The sequence below is a fragment of the Notothenia rossii genome (genome assembly GCF_949606895.1).
Source record: "Notothenia rossii genome assembly, chromosome: 4".
Lineage (NCBI taxonomy): Eukaryota > Metazoa > Chordata > Actinopteri > Perciformes > Nototheniidae > Notothenia > Notothenia rossii.
Window position 1 is genome coordinate 39,155,084 of NC_136902.1, and position 21,143 is coordinate 39,176,226.

Here is a 21,143-nt window from a genome sequence, read left to right on the forward strand (position 1 = left end):
ATCACATAAGCAACACACACCTTACTGTGACTGATATATAATGAGCCCACTAGCTCAATACCTCACCCATGAAGTGATCCTAATAAATAAAAGATGACATCACTATGAATCTATATGATGGTATTAGAATTTAGATAAGATAATAATAATAAACGTATTGACAGTCAAAACATTTTTAAGGAGCAAACTTGAATATAGGTATTGTTTGTTAATGACAGCAATGTGTTAAATATAGTAGAAACAAGCCACAAATAAACAATGTGCTGTGAATACAGTGGGTAAAACATATCTCCTAGTTGAATGAGCACAGTTTCACCCAAATGTCCTTTCTCTTCCTTTACTGCACACAAGGTCTTAACTGTAACTGTAACCATGTGTTATGTATGCCTTGTTACCATATAATTTCTTCAAATTAAAAGAAAATCTAGAAAACAGAATCTGCCGTTAACAATTTTAACATTTAACATTTAAAGTTCCCATGTCATGCTTTTCCGGTTATTACCCGTCCCCTTGTGTGTTATGAAGGTTTTTATGCATGTAAACGGTCTGCAGAGTCAAAACCCCTCAAAGTACACGCTGTAGCGAGTAAAACTCTAACATAACCTCCTCAAAACGCCTCGTTGGAGATTTCTCCTTTACTTCCCGGGTACCGCTACATAGGGATACAGTCTATGAGGGATACCCAGTAGCCACGCCCAGAGCTATGGCCGCACCCTCTGCCAGCCTTTCACGAAACAAAGCTTCCCAAACCTTTCAGCGATTCATGCCGGACATGTACAGCGTAGGGCAGTGGTTTTCAAAATGGGGGCCGCGGCCCCCTGGGGGGCCGCCAGGGGGCGCTAGGGGGGCCTCAGAAAATTGGAGGGAAGATAAGAAAAAAAAAGGAAAGACAAAAAAAAAAAAATCTAATTATTTTTTAATAAATATTTTAAATCTGATTTAAAAAAAAAAATCATAATTATAAAATATAATTTATAATAATGGAACATATAATTTGCCATAGTCATCTTTCTGATTGCCTACCAGTCAAAACATCGTTCACGACGCCATGACGTCATGTTTAGACCTGGCGGTTTGCGCCATTTATCAAGCTGCTTTGCTCCTCAAGCGAGCAAGCTAGCTAGCTCAAAATGGACAGGTTTTTGACAAAGAACAGGTCAACGGAACCGACCAACAGCCCTGCTGTGGAGGACACTGCTGCAAAAAAACCTAAGAACTCCTGGCCAATTAAAATCAGAAGGTACGAGGCAGCGTACATTAAGTATGGCTTTACAGCCATACAGAAAAATGGCCATGATTGCCCGAAGTGTGTGCTCTGTCTGGAGACCCTCTCAAACGAGTGTTTAAAACCTTCGAAACTTCAGCGTCACTTGATGCAAAAACATCCGGCAGAGGCCGAAAAAACGGCAGACTTCTTCAGACGTAAAGAGGAGCATTTGGCCAGGCAATCTGCTGCATTCACACAGCAAGCTACCGTTCCCGAGCGGGCCCTGAAGGCATCATTTTTAGCTTCATACCACATTGCTCGTGCAAAAAAACCTCACACAATCGGAGAGGATTTGCTTTTACCAGCTACCAAAGACATTGTCCGAGAATTGCTTGGCGAGGATGCTGCTAAAAAAATTGACGCTGTCCCACTCTCGGACAACACCGTCAGCCGACGGATTGGTGACATGGCGCAGGACGTATCTGCTCAGCTTTTGGAGCAGGTGAGAGCCAGCGAGTACTTCGCTCTTCAACTAGATGAGAGCACAGACATATGGAATGAGGCCCAACTGCTTGTGTACATTCGATTTATTTCCCAGGAGAGATTTGTCGAGGAAATACTGTTTTGTAAAGCACTTGAAAGAAGAACCACTGGGAAAGATATTTTTCAAGTTTTGGACGATTACATCGAGTCTAACGGATTTAACTGGGCCCGCTGTGTGGGGGTGTGTTCGGACGGAGCCGCGGCAATGACCGGCAAGATCAGTGGAGTGACCGCTCTCATTAAGCAGAAAGCCCCGCATGTAGTCGCCACACACTGCATGCTCCACCGTGAGGCACTTGTCGCAAAAAGGATGGATAACGAGTTGAATCAGGTACTACAGGAGGTTGTACAAGTGGTGAATTTTATTAAAGCCCGCCCCTTGAAACACAGACTGTTTACCCTGCTTTGTAATGAGATGGGCGCCCGTTTTGAGGGGCTGCTGCTTCACTCAAACGTGCGCTGGCTGTCACGGGGCGCAGTTTTGAACCGTGTCTATGAGCTGCGGAGGGAGGTTGGAGAGTTCCTCTCTTCTGAAAAGCATCAGCTGGCAGAGCGGTTCACTGATGCAACCTGGATCCGCAAACTTGCATACATGTCAGACATTTTTCTGCATCTAAATGTACTGAACCAAAGCATGCAAGGACGTGACACGTACATACTGCAGGTGCAAGACAAAGTGCGTGCTTTTTCCAAAAAGATTATGCTGTGGTCAAACAAGCTCCAGGAGGGAGTCACAGAGATGTTCCCACTACTTCACCAGGAGCTGCTGTCATGTGATGATTTGGGCTCCATCTCTCCAATGATCCAGTCCCACCTGGAGCACCTCCAAGGATATTTTAAAGACTATTTCCCTGACCTTGAAAACACACATTTAAACTGGGTTAGGAACCCCTTTTCCCCCGGTGTCGGTTCTAGTTTGGACATAAAGTCACAGGAGGAGCTGATTGAGATGACAAACTCAGGGGATTTAAAACTAAACTTTGAGGCTCTTCCCCTGTCTAACTACTGGCTACATGTAAGAAAGGACTATCCCACCTTGGCTGACAGGGCACTGAAATGCCTTCTCCCTTTTGCAACAACTTACTTGTGTGAGTCTGGCTTTTCAACTTTAAAGGTACTCAAAACTAAACATAGAGCACGTCTACATGTGGACAATGACATGCGTATGGCACTGACAGACATTAAGCCCAGGCTTGACAGACTGTGTAGGAGCCACCAAGCCCATCCCTCCCACTAGTGTGATCACTGTCTGTCACTTCCAACACACACACACACACACACACACACACACACACACACACACACACACACACACACACACACACACACACACACACACACACACACACACACACACACACACACACACACACACACACACACACACACACACACACACACACACACACACACACACACAAAAGAGAGGTTTGGTTTCTTTTTTCTGTTTTTGTATCATCAACAGTTTGTTGAAAGGTTTGTTATTCAGTGGGAATATAGTGTTGAACTTACAGAACCAAGTCAGTTTAATAGATTTTTTTTCTTTTTTGACTGAAAACTTTTGAAGACATAATGCAAGAAAGACAAAAAAAAAAAACTCTTGCATATGTAAATATATTTTCTGTAGGGTAAAATGTATTGCAACATAGTGTCTATAATAAGAAAAACATTGTGGTGGAACAAAGATGCCCTGCCATACAAATCTTATTCTGTGTTGAAAACATATTGTTAATATTATTCTCATGCTAAACAAATGTAATAATTACAGTATTGAATAGAGAATAAAAGTAACAAAAACGTTCTTAAAGTTGATGTGTGACATATTTTGTAGCATTGTTGGTGGGTTTGCAAAGGGGGTCCCCGGCCAGAAGCTAATGATTTTTGGGGGGCCTTGGCATGGAAAAGTTTGGGAACCCCTGGCGTAGGGCACTGAAGAACGATGCTGTTCCTACTTTGTTTGGACCAGCGGGAGATACGGGTACACAACCTGTAAGTATTCATTGTTGTTTGTGTATTTGTTTAAAACAAACAAGGTATCTACCACGACTGTTTAAATGGGTAAACGTTTTTCGGACTACTACGTTGGGATCGCGGAGAAATGCTCTCCGCAGGCCCATTCTCACAGCGTAATAAACCTTTTTCTTACTCAATATCAAGCCACTCATTGTTTTTACTTCGGCTGTGAGTGTTTGTGTATGCTCAGGATGAGTTTCGCTTGTTCTAGCTGTATCGCCAAGCCTGTCTGCTCCTGCAGCAGCCCGCAGCAGTGTGTGTGTCTGTGTGTGTGCGTGCAGCAACGAGCCAGTGTGCTCTGATTGGTCAGCTTCTCGACCAATCAGAGCACACTTAGGACAGAGAGTGAATACCGGTGAATACACATACTTTACAGAGATGCTGTACGCACTCACCGAGGGCTCCATGGAGGTTCTGGAACATTCTGCATTTGTTGTCCACTGTGATATTTATGGATTTCTGAAACGTGGAAACACAGCTTTAATGTACATGTTGTAATAATATCTAAAAGCATAAATTCCCAAAACGTAGGTACGAAATATAAGCTGAAGGTGCGGCCTGCACAAAAACTTAAGGCTGGGTAAAAAAACATTTAGGGGGGGCTGACTTATATTGAGCTAACAGGGTAAATTCAGTATAAGAAGTCATTTCATACTCAGCATTATTCTGAAGAAACACTGAAACTGTTCCCATCACTACTTCATTGCAGTCACTTCTTCTCTGTTTGCTCTCAACCTGCAGTTCTTCAAATGAAAAGCCTAAGAGGAAATGAGTGACTATGCCTGATGAGCTACTGAAAGACATTTCATTTGAACATTACTGCAGAACTTTTTTTTTTGTGTCTCAATACAGCTACTTCACAGGGCTGAAAACATTGCAAAGTGGAACTATTAATACATATTTTTTCATATCAGAATTATTGTGTAGGGTACAAGTATTGGGACAAATTGTATCTTGATGTTTTAGCAACATTGTTTTTCAAACTTTCATGCCACAAACCACATTTCAAATTTGGATTTAGTGATTTGGAAATGCCAAAATAAGATCAAATACAAGGGAAATAATAAATACATGCCTCAAATAAAAGCCTGGTTCTGTCTTAAATGTAGGCACATTCTATTAAAGACTTCTATTGTTCATGATCAAATGTGTTAAGTACCCTTTTAGCAGGATCGATGTAGATGTTGGTGAAGAACAGCTGGTCACTGTCACTGTCCTCTCCCTTCCAGTCAGCAACCATCTCTCTGATGCTAGGAAGGTAGCCAATGAAACCTGAGGACATAAACACACCCAGACGAAACCTGTTCATCCAACATGTTTTTTTTCCATATTCATGCAAATGTACCATTGTGTCTACATTCAGGTACAGCAAGGAAAAAGTGATGTCAACTGTTTCTAATGGCCACGACTAATGACTCCTGCCAGCTTCAGTTTTATGGGCTCAGCTCAGAGCTGCCTGCTGCTTCTCTGCTATAAGAAGAAACGACCAAATCCTGCCTAAACCAAAACTGTCCAGTCACACCAGCGGATGGTAAACATACAAATCATACGTAGCTTTGTGTTTGAGATGTAAAGGAATAAGCCAGAGAGATGTGGGATGATTTGCGTATATGATCATGTTCACTCAGTGGTGCTCTGTCCCTTTGCCCTATAGAGAGGCGAAGTCCCTCCCTTTCCGGTGGACCTCCATGGGACCTTATTTCAGTAAAATCATGTATTGAAGTCAATGGAGAGAGAAAGTTTATCTTTCGATCCCGTTTGACTTGTGCCACGAATTACAGATATGATGTTTGTCAATTTAAAAGATAATTTTAAAAGTAAAAAAAAAAAAGAAGTGTCGTAAAACTGTGAAGTAACACTTTGTTTTGTGTGAAACCGCTCAATGAACTACATCTCCGGTCTCGCACATCACACCAAGACGGCCGTCATGTTGGCACATTTCACTTCTTTCTTTCAGAATGAGGCGAAAAGTATTAAAAGAGGTGAAAATCACTCCAAGTCTGGGCATGTACAGTGGGGCAAAAAAGTATTTAGTCAGCCACCAATTGTGCAAGTACTCCCACTTAAAAAGATGAGAGAGGCCTGTAATTTTCATCCTAGGTATACCTCAACTATGAGAGACAAAATGAGAAAAAAATATCCAGAAAATCACTGTCTGATTTTTAAAGAATTTATTTGCAAATTATGGTGGAAAATAAGTATTTGGTCAATAACAAAAGTTCATCTTCACAAGGTTTTCACACACTGTTGCTTGTATTTTGGCCCATTCCTCCATGTAGATCTCCTCTAGAGCAGTGATGTTTTGGGGCTGTCGCTGGGCAACACAAACTTTCAGCTCCCTCCAAAAATGTTCTATGGGGTTGAGATCTGGAGACTGGCTAGGCCACTCCAGGACCTTGAAATGCTTCTTACGAAGCCACTCCTTCTTTGCCCGGGCGGTGTGTTTGGGATCATTGTCATGCTGAAAGACCCAGCCACGTTTCATCTTCAATGCCCTTGCTGATGGAAGCAGGTTGTCACTCAAAATCTCACGATGCATGACCCCATTCATTCTTTCCTTTACACGGATCAGTTGTCCTGGTCCCTTTGCAGAAAAACAGCCCCAAAGCATGATGTTTCCACCCCCATGTTTCACAGTAGGTATGGTGTTTTTTGGATGCAACTCAGCATTCTTTCTCCTCCAAACACGTCTAGTTGAGTTTTTACCAAAAAGTTCTATTTTGGTTTCATCTGACCATATCACATTCTCCCAATCCTCTTCTGGATCATCTAAATGCTCTCTAGCAAACTGCAAACGGGCCTGGACATGTACTGGCTAAAGCAGGGGGACACGTCTGGCACTGCAGGATTTGAGTCCCTGGCGGCATAGTGTGTTACTGATGGTAGCCTTTGTTACTTTGGTCCCAGCTCTCTGCAGGTCATTGACTAGGTCCCCCCGTGTGGTTCTGGGATTTTTGCTCACCGTTCTTGTGATCATTTTGACCCCACGGGGTGAGATCTTGCGTGGAGCCCCAGATCGAGGGAGATTATCAGTGGTCTTGTATGTCTTCCATTTTCTAATAATTGCTCCCACAGTTGATTTATTCACACCAAGCTGCTTACCTATTACATATTCAGTCTTCCCAGCCTGGTGCAGGTCTACAATTGTGTTTCTGGTGTCCTTTGACAGCTCTTTGGTCTTGGCCATAGTGGAGTTTGAAGTGTGACTGTTTGAGGTTGTGGACAGGTGTCTTTTATACTGATAACGAGTTCAAACAGGTGCCATTAATACAGTTAACAAGTGGAGGACAGAGGAGCCTCTTAAAGAAGAAGTTACAGGTCTGTAAGAGCCAGAAATCCTGTTTGTTTGTAGGTGACCAAATACTTATTTTCCACCATAATTTGCAAATAAATTCTTTAAAAATCAGACAATGTGGTTTTCTGGATTTTTTAAATCTCATTTTGTCTCTCATAGTTGAGGTATACCTAGGATGAAAATTACAGGCCTCTCTCATATTTTTAAGTGGGAGAACTTGCACAATTGGTGGCTGACTAAATACTTTTTTGCCCCACTGTACATACACAAAAGGGGAGTTAGTCGATTTCCGTGAGAGCCAGCATGCGGGGACCGGGATTCTGGGATTTGTAGTCTTTCTAGTTGCGTATTTTTCATAGTCTTATATTTCAACAGTTTTACGACAAACTGTGACTTTTTTTAAATGGAAATTATTATTTAAGATTGACAAACATCATGTGTAATTCGTGGCACAATTCAAACGGGATCGAAAGGTAATCTTTCTCTCTCCATTGACTTCAATACAAACTTTTTCCGAAATAAGGTCCCATGAGTCCCACCGGAAGGGGAGGGACTTCGCCTCTCTATAGTTATAAGCAGGATACAGTATATCTGTCCCCTAATGTCAAGTATTGCTACACTTAAGTGATGCAAATGTACTTTTTTTACTTTTTATTATTGGTTCAAAGTTTAATTAATTTAGTTACCTTAAGACTTCAGCAAAAGCCTTTTCTCTTAGGCACTACATCCCCTTGCTTACAGTAACCCAAAATAAATGTAATTGTAACCGCAGTATTATGACTCGTATTGTAGGAGTGGGGGGAATCATGTTATAATCAAGTTTTATTTCTTCTAAGATGGTGAATCGATATAAACTTCAAAAAGTTAATTTAAAAAAACTTGTTTCTCCAAAAGCAGCAAGATATTGCTAATGATGGACATAAATCCTACACACCACGTTCATACGAGGGACACTATACCAGCTATTAACCCATCCACTATCTCCCTCCAGCTCCCCTTAACTCACATTAGCAGGAGTCTGTCCCCCAGAAAATAAACCTGCCTTCCACTCCACCCCCATTACAACAACAAACCTCTCTATTCAGGAGGAGGACGTTAAAAGACTGAACCCCCGCAAAGCAGCTGGTTCAGACTGTCTGAACCTCTGCAACCGACCACTGTTTTGATCTGGCTACAGAGTATTGTGTGCATGTGCTGTTAAAAAGGGTAAGTTCAAGCCCTAAGAGGTGGGAGAAGTACTCAGTTCTTGTACTTGAGTAAAAGTAGACGTACCAGAGTGTAGGAATACTCAGTTACAAGTAAAAGTTCAAAAGGTTACTTAAGCAAAAGTACATAAGTATTGGCATCAAAATATTCTAAGTACCAAAAGTAAAAGTAGTCATTGTGCAGATTAGTCCATTTCTGGTTACTTCCTATCTCTGCAAACCCCGGTCAAAATGAAGCCTCAATATCAAAATACTAATTTTCTAATAATCACTCTATTATGATTATCAGGGACTTCGTTCCCCTGCCTCATCTTGATGCTGTGAGTAAGCATCTCCTGAAAGGACAAATTCAGGAAAAAAACTGACATTTACAAAAATACCCACCCAATGTGAGAGCCTGACAGGACCGGTCTACCTACCTCCTGAGCCTAGGAACCGGTTCCCCTCTGTGACGTGGGGGTGTTTGTCCTCCAGGTGTCTGTCGGGCCAGATCAGGCTCTCGGAGGAGAACACCACCTTGTGTTTGGCCTGCTGGAACTTCTTGAGCAGCTCTTTGGGACCCGAGGAGAAGACCACGTCGTAGCTGTTTGAAACAGGGAGGGAAGATAGAAACACTTTGAGAATTACGATGCCAGTGGTTACGTTTATTAAAAAAATGTGGTTGGGTTGATTGAGTTTTTACTGCAACTCCCACTTATATGATTATTACACTAATTTAAAGGCTGCATTACAGATAGTTTAAAGTGGACCTATCATGCTATATTTGAATAATATAGTGTAGGACCATGCCTATATAAAGGCATATTTATACTTTTTATTTTTCAAAATACCAAACAGATCATGCATTTTAGCCATTCCTCATTTCGCTCAATTTAACTCTGTCTTTGCATGGGCTGATTCTGTGAGAACAGCACCATCTACAGGCCTGGCATATGTACTACAGCGTCTCCAGCGCTTTCGAACAGCAATGTCCGTGGCTGTCTCCTCCTGATTGGTGGAGTCGGCCCAATAGCCGTAGCGCCACTTCTGTGATGTCATAGAAGTGTTTAAATCTGGATCTGTCTGTATCAGATCCGTTGCAGCCCCTTTTTAAGAGATTTGGGTATGGAGGAAAATAGAGAGGGTTGTGTTTTCTGACACTTGGTGAGTTCCCTGGAACACCGGGGACACATATTCATGTATAAAAGACATACAAAAGTGCATTTTGCATGATAGGTCACCTTTAATATGAGGAATTTGTTGATTTTCTTAAACATCCAGAACTGAGATGAGCATGTAGCTACCGATTACATTAAACGGGTTTACATCATCAGAATACAACAAAAGATAACTTTGTTGTTGCTTCTCTTCTCACGCGAAACAATACATAATCAGACTTTTGCATTTCTTAAAAGTGGGGATAACTAGTAGGATGACAATGTTAGTAAAAAACCCAAATGAGCATATAGTGTTTGTTGTAAAGGATCAGATGTTGTCTTTTCTTTTAGAGCTGTACTGTTCTCTAGGATAATACTTTAAGTGTGAATCTATACGCCTACTGCCTGAATCTGCTTTATGGTTTTCACTTTCTTTGGTTCATTTGTTCGGTTTTTAATTCAGCAGGTGAACCTATATGTTCATTAAATAGTGTGTGTGAGCTTAACTGTAGCCTCATCCCAATACCCCTCCTCGACTCCTCTCTTCCCCTCCTCTGGGACTTGACCCGGAAATCGATCAAGACACGCCATTTTGAAGGAAGTACCAATACTTGAAATGCACACGGAGGAGTCGAGGAGGGGTGAGGGAGGAGGGGTGCAGGAGGAGACGAAAGGGAGGATACACGAGAGCAGAAGTGTTTTCACTACTCGCGTATAAAAGCCCCGCCCCCACCTTCACAGCTGGTCGATTTCAACAGAGGAAAACCGACAACTGGAAGATGAGTGGAAAAGCGTCACATAAATGTATAAGTACTCACAGCTCTGTGGGAATTATTATGTGCAATTCATTTCTTAAGGTTATACTAACAATTTAAGTTGTGTTTAATGATCTTGAACGTCACTAAAACATAGCTATTAAGAAAGCTATTTCATAAATGGCTAGATCTTGATAAATAACAATTATTTGCATTGTTTTGTGTTAAGATATTCAGGAGTTAAATTATTTTAAATGCACAGTCCTGAATGTGGGTTCGTGGTGAATGTGGGGATCTACAGGACACACATGTTCAGAGTAAAGGCTTTCACATTACTATCATTATATTTTTATTTAAATGTAGGCTACATTTTACACCAAAACGGAACACAAAAGCAGGACCAACCATCATACATTTAATTCCTTGACTAACTAGAGAAAGATTAATTCATTTAAATAAATATTAAACAACAAATGGGCCGGTTCTAAGGGGTTATTCAGTTAAGCCCGATGAGAGGGGATACAGATGTGCACATGTCATCATTAACAGACGTCGTTTAAAAGTGACGTTTGAGTGAACGAGGACATCCCAATAAATACCTGAGGACTCCTCTGTCCTCGCGTCTCCTCCTCGTGTCTCTTGCTCACATCTTACGGAGGCGGAGCTAAGACGCAAGGAAGGGACGCGAGTGAGGGAAAGGAGGACTCGAGGACGGGTATTGGGATGAGGCTTGTGTGTATTGGGCGGCAGTGGTTCAGTCTCTAGGGCAGTGGTCGCCAACCAGTCGATGGCGATCGACCGGTGGTGCGGGTAGATCGCGGACCGTTAAAGAAAAAAGTAACAAAAGAAAGAAAAATTAAATTAAAATAATAATGTTTGAAAAATACGTTTTTAGATGTAAACCTATCATCCACCACCCCGTTAGCAGGTGCCACTTGATTGACGTATATTTGAGACACCTCAATAATATAATACATTAACCGTGCTTTACGTGAACCTCATCATGACACAAGAGACAATGGCAGCACTGTAATTTCCCGTGTTCAGTGAACGCAACAGAGGCAAGACACCACACCAATCAGAGAGTTGCATGGAAATACACGTGTGCTTGTGTCATTCAAGCTCGGCTCTGTGTGTGTGTGGCAATAGCGCATTTAGTGTGATAGAGAGAGGGAGAGAGGGAGGGAGAGAGAGGGACCGGTGCTAGCGGGACCGTGATGTTAGCATCTGGTTAGCTAGCTGCACTAACTAACTAACGGACATAAGGAGCTGTTTCCACAACAAGCTGGAGGAGAGTCCTCTCCTGTCAGACTGAGGGGCTCAGGTGAGCTAAAGGACTTTCTGAGTGTTTAGAACGGTTTTGTCACAAATTATTCAAAAGATTATTTCCGTGGCACACCTTCATATGATCATTATAGTTATACAAACAATAAGAGAATAAATGAAAAACAGGTATGAAATAGCCTACTATACAATATGTCAGTAAAACAAGAATACAGTTTAAAGGGGAGTGATTTGTAAAATATCCATAAAGAAAAAGAAAATGTGTTTACAGTTCTGTTCTATATGGGTGCTGAGAGAGGTATCCATAGATCTCTTCATGTTGTTCTCAAAGTGCACCAGATTGATGCTTTCAACTTCAATATTTGAAAAAATCTTCCCGGGGGAGCATCCCCCCGGACCCCCCTAGAGGAAGTGAGGACCCCCCTAGAGGAGGTGAGGTCCGCTCCCCAATAGCACTTTACCCCTGCCTATATGCCGTGAGCTGATTATGGAGCCTTCATTGTAACAGTAATTCAGATGCAATTAGCCTATATAAAAGGCCTCAAATTGGAAGCATTGTCTGGGCCGTCTTTTTCACTCAATTCGCCTTTCACCTTGGCCGAGGTCGGTGATCTTGGGCTTAAAAAGGTTGGTGACCACTGCTCTAGGGGATTGGACTTTGGACCGAAGGGTCGCCGGTTCACGTCCCGACCACAAGATACGGAGTGTGGACTGGTACTGGAGAGGAGCCAGTTCACCTCCTGGGGCCACTGCCCAAATGCTCACTGGCGCCAGCTAGACTGGCTGCATCCGCTCTGACCTCTCAACTGCATGTTTGCATATAACTGTGTATTTGTATATGTATGTGCATGATGTAAAACATGTGTACTGTACGTACCTGTATAAAAACGCATGTGCATCTTCTTCTTCTGCTATTAAACTAAAACGGATCATTTTCTGTCAGTTCAGATTTTATTTCTGCTTTTTTAAACTGTAGTATGTGCTCATGTGTTTCAGTGTTGGTGTAAAGGCTGCTGCCTGAATATGATTCATGAAAGGCAGCTTTTTCTATCAATAAGATCATTTTTTATCCTAAATATCTTGGTTCTATTTCATCCTTAGTGATCGCCAGAGGCGGTGCTTAGCACTGAATATCTTCTGTCCCGCGCATGCGCAGGTCGAATATTTATATCAACAAAGTCACGTGTGACCTCGTATGACCCCGGAAGGCATAAGTTCTGTTGTTCTCAACGAGTTCAGTCCTTTTTCATCTTCTCGCTGCACAGGTTGCTACTTTATGAGTAGAAGCCAAGCTAGCTCATTGAACATTTGATTCTAGCTCATTGCTACCTGTAGCCTTGTGATCGTCTCGATCGGAGCTGCGGGCTAGAAAGACGCTCGCCCTCCAAAGGCTGCGACGAGCTGTCCGCCCTCCCAAGCAAGGGGACCGCGGTGTTCACCGCTCGGACCCCAGGAGCTCCGGACCGGTAAAGACGCTCCTGCACGTCAGCCGGTGAGATCGCTACCATTTACTGCTGATTCTGCTATCTATTCTCAAGCTAATGAGATAATTGTGTACAAGTTAGCTGAGGGCTCTCGCTAATTTGTTACTGCACTAGTGAAGAGAGCGTCCCCGCGCCCCTCTCACTGCATATATTTGGTTCCTTACCTGTTCTATCCTCCAGTTAACTGAGTGCTCTCGCTCAAGCTAACTGTTACGGCGCTAGTGAAGAGAGTGTCTTCGCTCCCCTCTCACCGCGCACAATTGGTTCCTGTTCCATCCTCCAGTTAGCTGAGTGCTCTCCCTCAATCTAACTGTTACAGCGCTAGTGAAGAATGTCTTCGCTCCCCTCTCACGGCGCACAATTGGTTCCTGTTGCATCCTCCAGTTAGCTGAGTGCTCTCGCTCAAAGCTAACTTGCTACAGCGATAGTGAAGAGAGTGTTTCCGCTCTCCTCTCACTGCACACAGTTGGTTTAATACCCGTTCTATCTCCAGTTAGCAGAGTGCTCTTGCTCAGGCTAGCTCACTACGGCGCTAGTGGAGAGAGTATTCCCGCTCTCCTCTCACGGCTCAAGCTAACTACTATTGTGCTCACTCCCCTCCACTGCGGATATTGTTTCCTGGCCCAGTTATTTACAGTCAGATGAGTGCCCTCCCTTAGACTGACTTAAGCTGCCAGCAGAAATTAGTCTGGAGCTTTTCCATTGGTACTGTCGCTATGTTTAACGGCTGTAACACCTGTATGGCTTTTCTTCAACCAGAGGATGGCCATGACCTTTGCTCCTCTTGCCTTGGCCTTGAGCATCTGAGGGAGGGCCTTTCGGAGGACCCGTGCATGAATTGCACTATCATGCCTTAAGAGCTGCTAAACTAGCCGAGGTTGAACTACTGACTGAGGGTGGCCTTCCCCCTGCACAGTCGACTACAGCCCAACCTACCCGTCCTAGGCGTCGGGCAGCAGAGGCTGCGGGGGCCCCGCCCAAGAAGAGGACTAAGCCTGATAGGCTGTCCTCTAGGGTGGACCTACTCACTACTGAGTTAGCCCAGATGAAGTCACTCCTCTTGGCTCTCCATTCTGGTGCCAGTACAGAGCACACCGCTGCACCCGATCCACCCGTGGCTGAGCTGATTCCAGATGACGATGTGTTCTCGATGGCAGCTTCAGCCACTCAATTTAATGAGTATTACGGGGAGGGCCCGTCCCATGCTTCTGGGCCTGGCTCCTGTACCTCAGCTCATGCATCCTCGGAGGGGGCAGATGACGGCTCCATGGGTACCGTCATTCGCATGGCACTGGCTCGCCAGCAGCTGGATGTACAGCATCCCAAAACAGCGCCTGCCAGTGCGTTCTTCAGGCGCACTTTGGCACCCGCCACCTTTGCCGTTCCTCCCTCTTGTGAGTATCTGAGGGAGCTACATGCATACTGGAGGGACACTAAGAATCTTTCCCGTCTTACGTCCGATGGCCGAGCCCTGGCAGCCATGCAGGATGCTGCAAAAGTCGGCCTTGACCACATGCCGGCTGTTGAGCCTACTATTGCTTCCCTCATAGTTTCCCCTGACGAAGCTCTGAGATCGGAGGCCAGGTGCCCTCGACCCCAATGTCGGGTCACTGATGACCTGCTCACTAACGCTTACGATGCAGCGGTGCACATGGGCCGTATAGGCAATTCCCTCTCTCACCTCATGCTCGCCCTCTCAGCTTCCCTACAGCAGGAGGCTCTTAGCGCTTCCTCTACCAGCCTCAGTGACGGCTCATTACAGGCGTTTGCTCTGATGTCTAGAGAGCTTGGGCGCCTGATGTCCACTCTCGTCCAGACTCGTCGCCAGGTTTGGCTGGCACAGTCACCCTTATCAGAGGCATGTAGGAGGATTCTCCGTGCTGTCCCAGTGGAGCCGGGGGAGCTGTTCGGTTCAGTTGCCGTACAGTTGCTCGAACGGACTGTCCAAGCTAGTCAGACCAGGCAACAGTTCTCAGCTCTTCGCAGAGACATGCCCCCCCCCGGTAGGCCTAGAGGTTCTGCGTCTGCCTCCCGAGGCCGCTGCCCATCCACCCCGGTGCCCGCCATGGGCCTCAGCATCCCACGAAGGGGCCGGCCCGCTATGGTCCGGGTAACTGTTGGACCCCATCTCGCAGCCTGGGGGCTTCTACTCGACCTACTTCCTGGTAAGGAAGAAAGGCGGTGGACTTCGCCCAATCCTCGATCTGAGGGGACTCAACAAGTTCCTAAAGATTTTACCTTTCCATATGCTGAGCACAGCGGACGTTCTTCGTACCGTTGCCGGGGGGGAATGGTTCACGTCAGTCGACTTGAAGGACGCTTATTTTCATGTGCCTATTGTGCCTCATCACAGGCAGTTTCTTCAATTTGCCTTCAGAGGCCGTTATTTCCAGTTCAGGGTGCTCCCATTCGGACTCTCCCTCTCCCCAAGGGTGTTCACCAGGTGTGTCGCGGCAGCCCTCTCACCCCTGCAGTCTCAGGGTATGAAGATTCTGCCATACTTAGACAACCCAAGACACGGCTCTCCTTCTCTCTCATGTCGCCCGGCTAGGCCTCAAGTTGAATATGGAGAAGAGTTATCTAAACCCCTCTCAGAGCCTAACCTTCATTGGGGTGGCTCTGGACACAGTCACTATGCGGGCCTGTCCATCTGCTCAGCGCCTGGACGACATCCTCCAGCTTCTTCCCCTCTTCAAAAGGGGCAGGTCTCTGGCATATATCCTATTTCTTCGCCTCTTGGGCAAGCTGACAGCTGCCTCAGCTGTCGTTCCCTTGGGCTTGTTGTCACTGTGCCCCCTGCAGAGATGGCTGAACGGCCTCCACTTAGACCCCAAGTTGCACAGGCACAGAAAAATCAGGGTGTCACAACAGTGCCTCTCCACTCTATCCCCATGGAGGGAGAGGTCGTATATGTCGAGCGGCGTGGCCATGGGCTCCGTCCCTTTCCGCAGAGAGACCGTTACGACGGATGCCAGCCTCTCGGGCTGGGGTGCGGTGTGGCAAAACAGGACAGCCGTGGGCAGTGGTCTGCTCAGGACTGCACAGAACACATCAACGTGCTAGAGCTGCGAGCTGTGCACCTAGTACTCCGGCACTTCCTGCCATACCTGAGGGGGAGGCATGTGCTTGTCCATTCGGACAACACTGCAACGGTGTATCATATAAACCAGGGGTTCCCAGACTTTTCAGCCCGCGACCCCCAAAATAACAGTGCCAGAGACTGGCGACCCCCTGTCGACGGGGGACGGGGGGGGGGGGGGGGGGAATACAACATTTTAATTGTTTTTATTATTATGTTTATGGTTGTTATTTGTAGGGCTCTGTCCTAATATTTATTTTTGTTTTAAACTATGTTGAAAGATTAGTTTCATATAATTTTTTTATTTTGCTATGAAATTCTGAATGAAAGGCTGCGCGCGAGACTGGTTTTTCGCTGGGTTGAGTCGTGTGGGTTTTTGAGTGAGATGCGGCACAGCAGCCTGTCAGTCTACTCTTGCTAGGTTAGTTCGGCTATTATCATTTATATTTATCTGCAACAATGGATATCAGGAAGTGGTTCATGAAAGGAATATGGCAACTCAGCGCCAGATGCAGGCAGGCACATTAGAAGAAATCAGTTACGTTACCAACGGTCCTGCTGCACAGACTCTGTTGCGGGACACCTTGGCATCTCCCCAACAGGAAGGACCTCCTGTCTCAGCTGGAGGGTCGGATGTGGCACCCCAACCCCTGCCGCCTCCAGCTGTGGGTCTGGACACTGGAGGGCCCGACCCACTGGTGAGCGACTGCATAGAGCCTGTCAGGAGGACTATTCTCAATGTTCGGGCACCCTCTACTCGTAAGCAGTACGAAAACAGGTGGAAGCTGTTCTCTGACTGGTGCCAAGGGCGAAATGAGGACCCAGTACATTGCACGGTGCCTACTACCCTTGAGTTCCTAAAGTCCCTCCTGGAAGACGGCCGGTGTCCCGCTACCGTCAGGGTATATGTGGCTGCTATATCAGCTCAACACGCAAGGGTTGACAACAACACATTGGGGAGCCATAGGCTGGCATCTCTCTTTTTAAGGGGAGCTTTGAGGCCGAACGTCCCAAGGGCTCCTACATTGGATCTGCCCTTGGTGCTGGATGCCTTATGCTCGCCTCCCTTTTAACCCTTGTTACAGGCAGAACTGAGGTGGCTCTCAGCTAAGACTGCTTTCCTTCTTGCCATCACCTCAGCAAAGCGTGTAAGCGAGCTTCAGGCCTTGTCCGTGAACAGCTCGTGTCTGAGGTGGAACTCAGATGGCTCAGGTGTCACCTTATGGCCGAACACAGCGTTCCTCCCTAAGATGCTGGCACGCTCTCATTTTAAATCGGCCTATCCAGCTGGCACGTCTTTTGCCTTCCGGGGTCATACGAGGTCACACGTGACTTTGTTGATATAAATATTCGACCTGCGCATGCGCGAGACTGAAGATATTCAGTGCTAAGCACCGCCTCTGGCGGTCATCCAGGATTCATAGAACCGTAGTTATATACGTAACTATCGTTTCTTCTTTTATAAGGTCACATTGTTCTGTTGTTTTACATAATACACTTAAGTATAAAACTTATATTTTTTCTTTTGTTTATTTGCACTGCATTTCATGGACATAATCCAAAAATAATGGAAAAGTAATCAGATTACATTACTTTTATATTTTGACACTCAGATTAAGTTACTGATTACATTTGTTTACAGTTAATAAGTAAGTGTAACGGAATACAATTTTAAAGTAATCCTCCCAACCCTGTATTTATATATATATATATATATATGTATACTGTATCTATATCACTGAATAACAATCATATCAAAAATGTAAATGTGTGGAATTAGGGGCTATGTGCTGGATCTATATCTTGATGAACAGCAGTCTGTGAAGAATCTGCAGCTACATGAAGGCTCTTGTCTCTGAGCTATGTCTGTGGATATCTGAATATCTCACTCTCTTATCTTTTCTTTCTGAGAATGATGTGTTGTAACGGATATTTGAAGATATGAATCTCAGAGAGAAAACAAATATTTTAGTGATGTTTGCCTCCTCAGAGGCAACGGAATGCAAACAATTACGAAGTAAGAATGAGATCTTACAGATACAGTCGCTATATCATTTTTGTAATTATTATACTTTTTGTCTCTGTCATAACATCTTTGAGTTTGAGATGTTCAGATTGATATCATATTGTATATAACGTGTATTATAATATATTCATAACCACAGAACAGTAACACATTGTCAGTTGTAAACCCACCTGGTGTTAGTTTAAGTGTTCAGCAATAATGACTTTAAGTGTCAGGGTGTTACTCTGGCCATCACTGCTGAGAAGCAAATTTGAATCTGAGTGTTTGCCTGTGGTAAAGACACTGTACCTGTCAGTAAAAAGGATGATTGTGTCTTCATTCTTCATTTCCTGCAGAGCCTCTTTCAGCAGTCGTACCTTCTGGCCCCCTCCTGTAGCCGACATGTAGTCACCTGCCCTCCATTTTTCAAGCCGACCAAGAACCTTATAACATACACACATTTACTGATAAGATGAATTCCTAAATGCCTTACTTTCTGCTCCAAAAGAAAGAATATTACTTATTTTTTCGACATAAGTCTCAAATGTAAAAACAAGGATATCATTCAAGTTTACAAATAGAGAGGGTTTACATGGCTAGACAGGATGGAAGGAGCTTGACGCAGCCACAGGGGGTTCCTACCTTGACAGTGTAGTTAAAATGTTTAGCCGACACCAAGAAACGCTTGAAGCCTTCAGTGTCTTGGGTTGCAACTGTCACAATGAGAAGTTTCTCTAGAAGAGATCAGATTTTAAAGAAAATTAGAAAGGTGAAACAAATGCTTATTTTTTTCTCTCAGGCTTCACTGAAAGATAAATGCAAGAATATTTACTTTTTTGATATTGTGGAGCAAATAACGAATGAAAATTCACTAAGAAATGTTTGAATAATACATTTTTAAAAGCAGGCGCACAATTTATAATAAGCGCTGTGTATCTGTGAGTGAGGAGGGTTAGTGTGGAGGCAGAGACAGAGGATGAGATTTGTAAATATGTAATATAATACCAATGTGTTTAAGATTAAATTGAGCACAACATAATTAACCAGATGCACAAAAAGCTGCGTTGACCTAACTTAATGATGCCTTCAGAGTGCAGCAGATGGATGCATTTATCTGTAACACATTTAGGCTATAAAACTTTCTTTCTGAGGAGCCAAAATGGGTCCACCCACAAGGGTCTCTCAGAATCCTGGGAGCTGCCTGTCTGCACATAATGTTTGCTATTGTCTGATATTTTGTTCTCCAACTAGGTCATTTATTGTAGCCTACTTTGTCCTATTTAATGTCTGTTCAATTCCGGAGGGAGAAGGTGCTGGAAAGCACTGCTATTATTTAAAAGGTCAACTTTTTCTGAATACATTCTACAGTAATGTCTTATATAAACCAGAGGGTTTTAAGCAGCAAAAACACTTACATCTTCAAACTTTTTGAGACAAAGAAAAATCCAAAGTGTGTTCTGTATTGTTTCATAACAGACTTCATACAATATCATCCTACTCCTACACTACACATGCTAATGTAGCCTAGCTGCAGGCTACAGTTGTATTAATAGCGGCGCTGCTATAGCAGCCCGTCCACGTCAGCGGCGCAGCCTCCTCCTCAGCGGCTCCTACGTGCAACTTTCTCTCCCATGTAAAGAATGGGAATAATGTGAAACTGCATTGTCTTCCCAGTACTTCCTTTTAATTTGAAATGACGTGTTGAACCACAACGTACTTAATGTCTTTTGCGAATTGTAAATTACTTTTCGGCATACTTTAAGCGCCACGAGCAACACATGTATCAACAAATCCTAGTTTTTCTAACGGATAGGCTCTTCTGTAGCTAACAGAAATACACACTATAACTGTGCATTCTTACTATTTGGTTTGGGCTACTTACTGCCAAGTCTTGCTACGTGTTGTAACATAACCGAATATTTCAGCTCGTCCATAATCAGGAGTAACGTTAACGTGCGAGTTTCCCTTCCACCGGGACCGCACGAGCTCGGGAGTCCCAGTCAATGCCGACCTCGCGTGCACTTTACTTCACTGTTATATATGTTGACTTTATCAAACGCCCTTTTTAGTTAAAAATGTGTATAACACGGATGTCATTGAGTTCTGGGGCAGCATTCCTGACTTTACTCACCTTCGGGGACTCGCTGCTCTTCACAGTTAGTCAGAGAGAAAAGTGGGCAGACAGATAAAGCTAAAAACAAAAGCACGCGCCGAAGTCTCATTTTGCCAAGTTCACGTTATAAAGTCCGTGCACAAGTCCCGGTGCAAACTGGACGGTACACTTCTGCAGCCGGTGTGGAGCGAGGAGGCAAACTTAGCTCGACTGTTTTAACTTTTCCACAATCTGCCCCCCTTCTCCCTCCCTCTCAGTCTGTGTTTACCTCCCCCTCCCCTTCCTTTCTCTCTCTCTCTCCATACACCAAACTGTCTGTTTGAACAAGGAATAGGCCTAGTAGAAGAGGGGTGAAACAGTACAGTGCGTGATTTTCTATGAATGGAAACCCAATGTATTCAATATGAATTAAATAAAATATAAATTAGGTGATGAAATAAAAAACGATGGTTTCAAGAATCATGCCTCAAACTGTATAATTCTGCAACGCCCACTTCCGAAATGGGACGGGAGAAGCTGATGATCCAGCAGTTCTGCGGACAAGAGCACTTGCACGTAGCACCCTAAACCTGCGTTTATCTATTTATCATTTCATATTATCTTTTGGGAAGAAAACAAAATATGTAAAAAGTCACCGAAAGGTAGAGAGTCTTTGGAAATCAGCAGTAGCCTTCTACTAGACAAGTCTATCATTATTGTTGTTCATTTTAACTTGGTATGTCTAATAAACTACTGTTTACTGTTTCCCTGCTGACATGCAGTGGAGAGAGGGGCAGAGGTGGGAGAAGTACACAGATCTTGTACTTGAGTAAATAGAAGTACCAGGGTGTAGGAATACTCTGTTACAAGTAAAAGTCCTGCATTCAAAATGTTACTCAATTAAAAGTACAAAAGTAACACCATCAAAATATACTTAAAGGTGGGGTATGTCATTTTGGAGAAACCAGCTCGAGTGCGCTAGAATTTGAAACTACGCACTACGCAGCCGAGAAAAATCTGCCTCTTCCTTCAGACTTCCTTACAG

At 44.2% G+C, this 21,143-nt stretch overlaps 1 protein-coding gene across 1 annotated transcript in view; it reads right to left on the reverse strand.

The window, feature by feature from the left end:
- plod1a (procollagen-lysine, 2-oxoglutarate 5-dioxygenase 1a) overlaps positions 1-20,392 on the reverse strand; it is a 35,681-nt gene extending 15,289 nt beyond the window's left edge. Inside the window, exons 1-6 of the mRNA XM_079674123.1 lie at positions 20,138-20,392; positions 18,649-18,740; positions 18,316-18,449; positions 8,683-8,846; positions 4,923-5,035; positions 4,159-4,222 (exon numbers count right to left, since the gene is read on the reverse strand). Coding sequence (XP_079530249.1) covers positions 4,159-4,222; positions 4,923-5,035; positions 8,683-8,846; positions 18,316-18,449; positions 18,649-18,740; positions 20,138-20,228 — 658 coding nt within the window. The 5' untranslated portion in view covers positions 20,229-20,392. The remainder of the gene's footprint in view (positions 1-4,158; positions 4,223-4,922; positions 5,036-8,682; positions 8,847-18,315; positions 18,450-18,648; positions 18,741-20,137) is intronic.
- Positions 20,393-21,143: the final 751 nt, after the last annotated feature.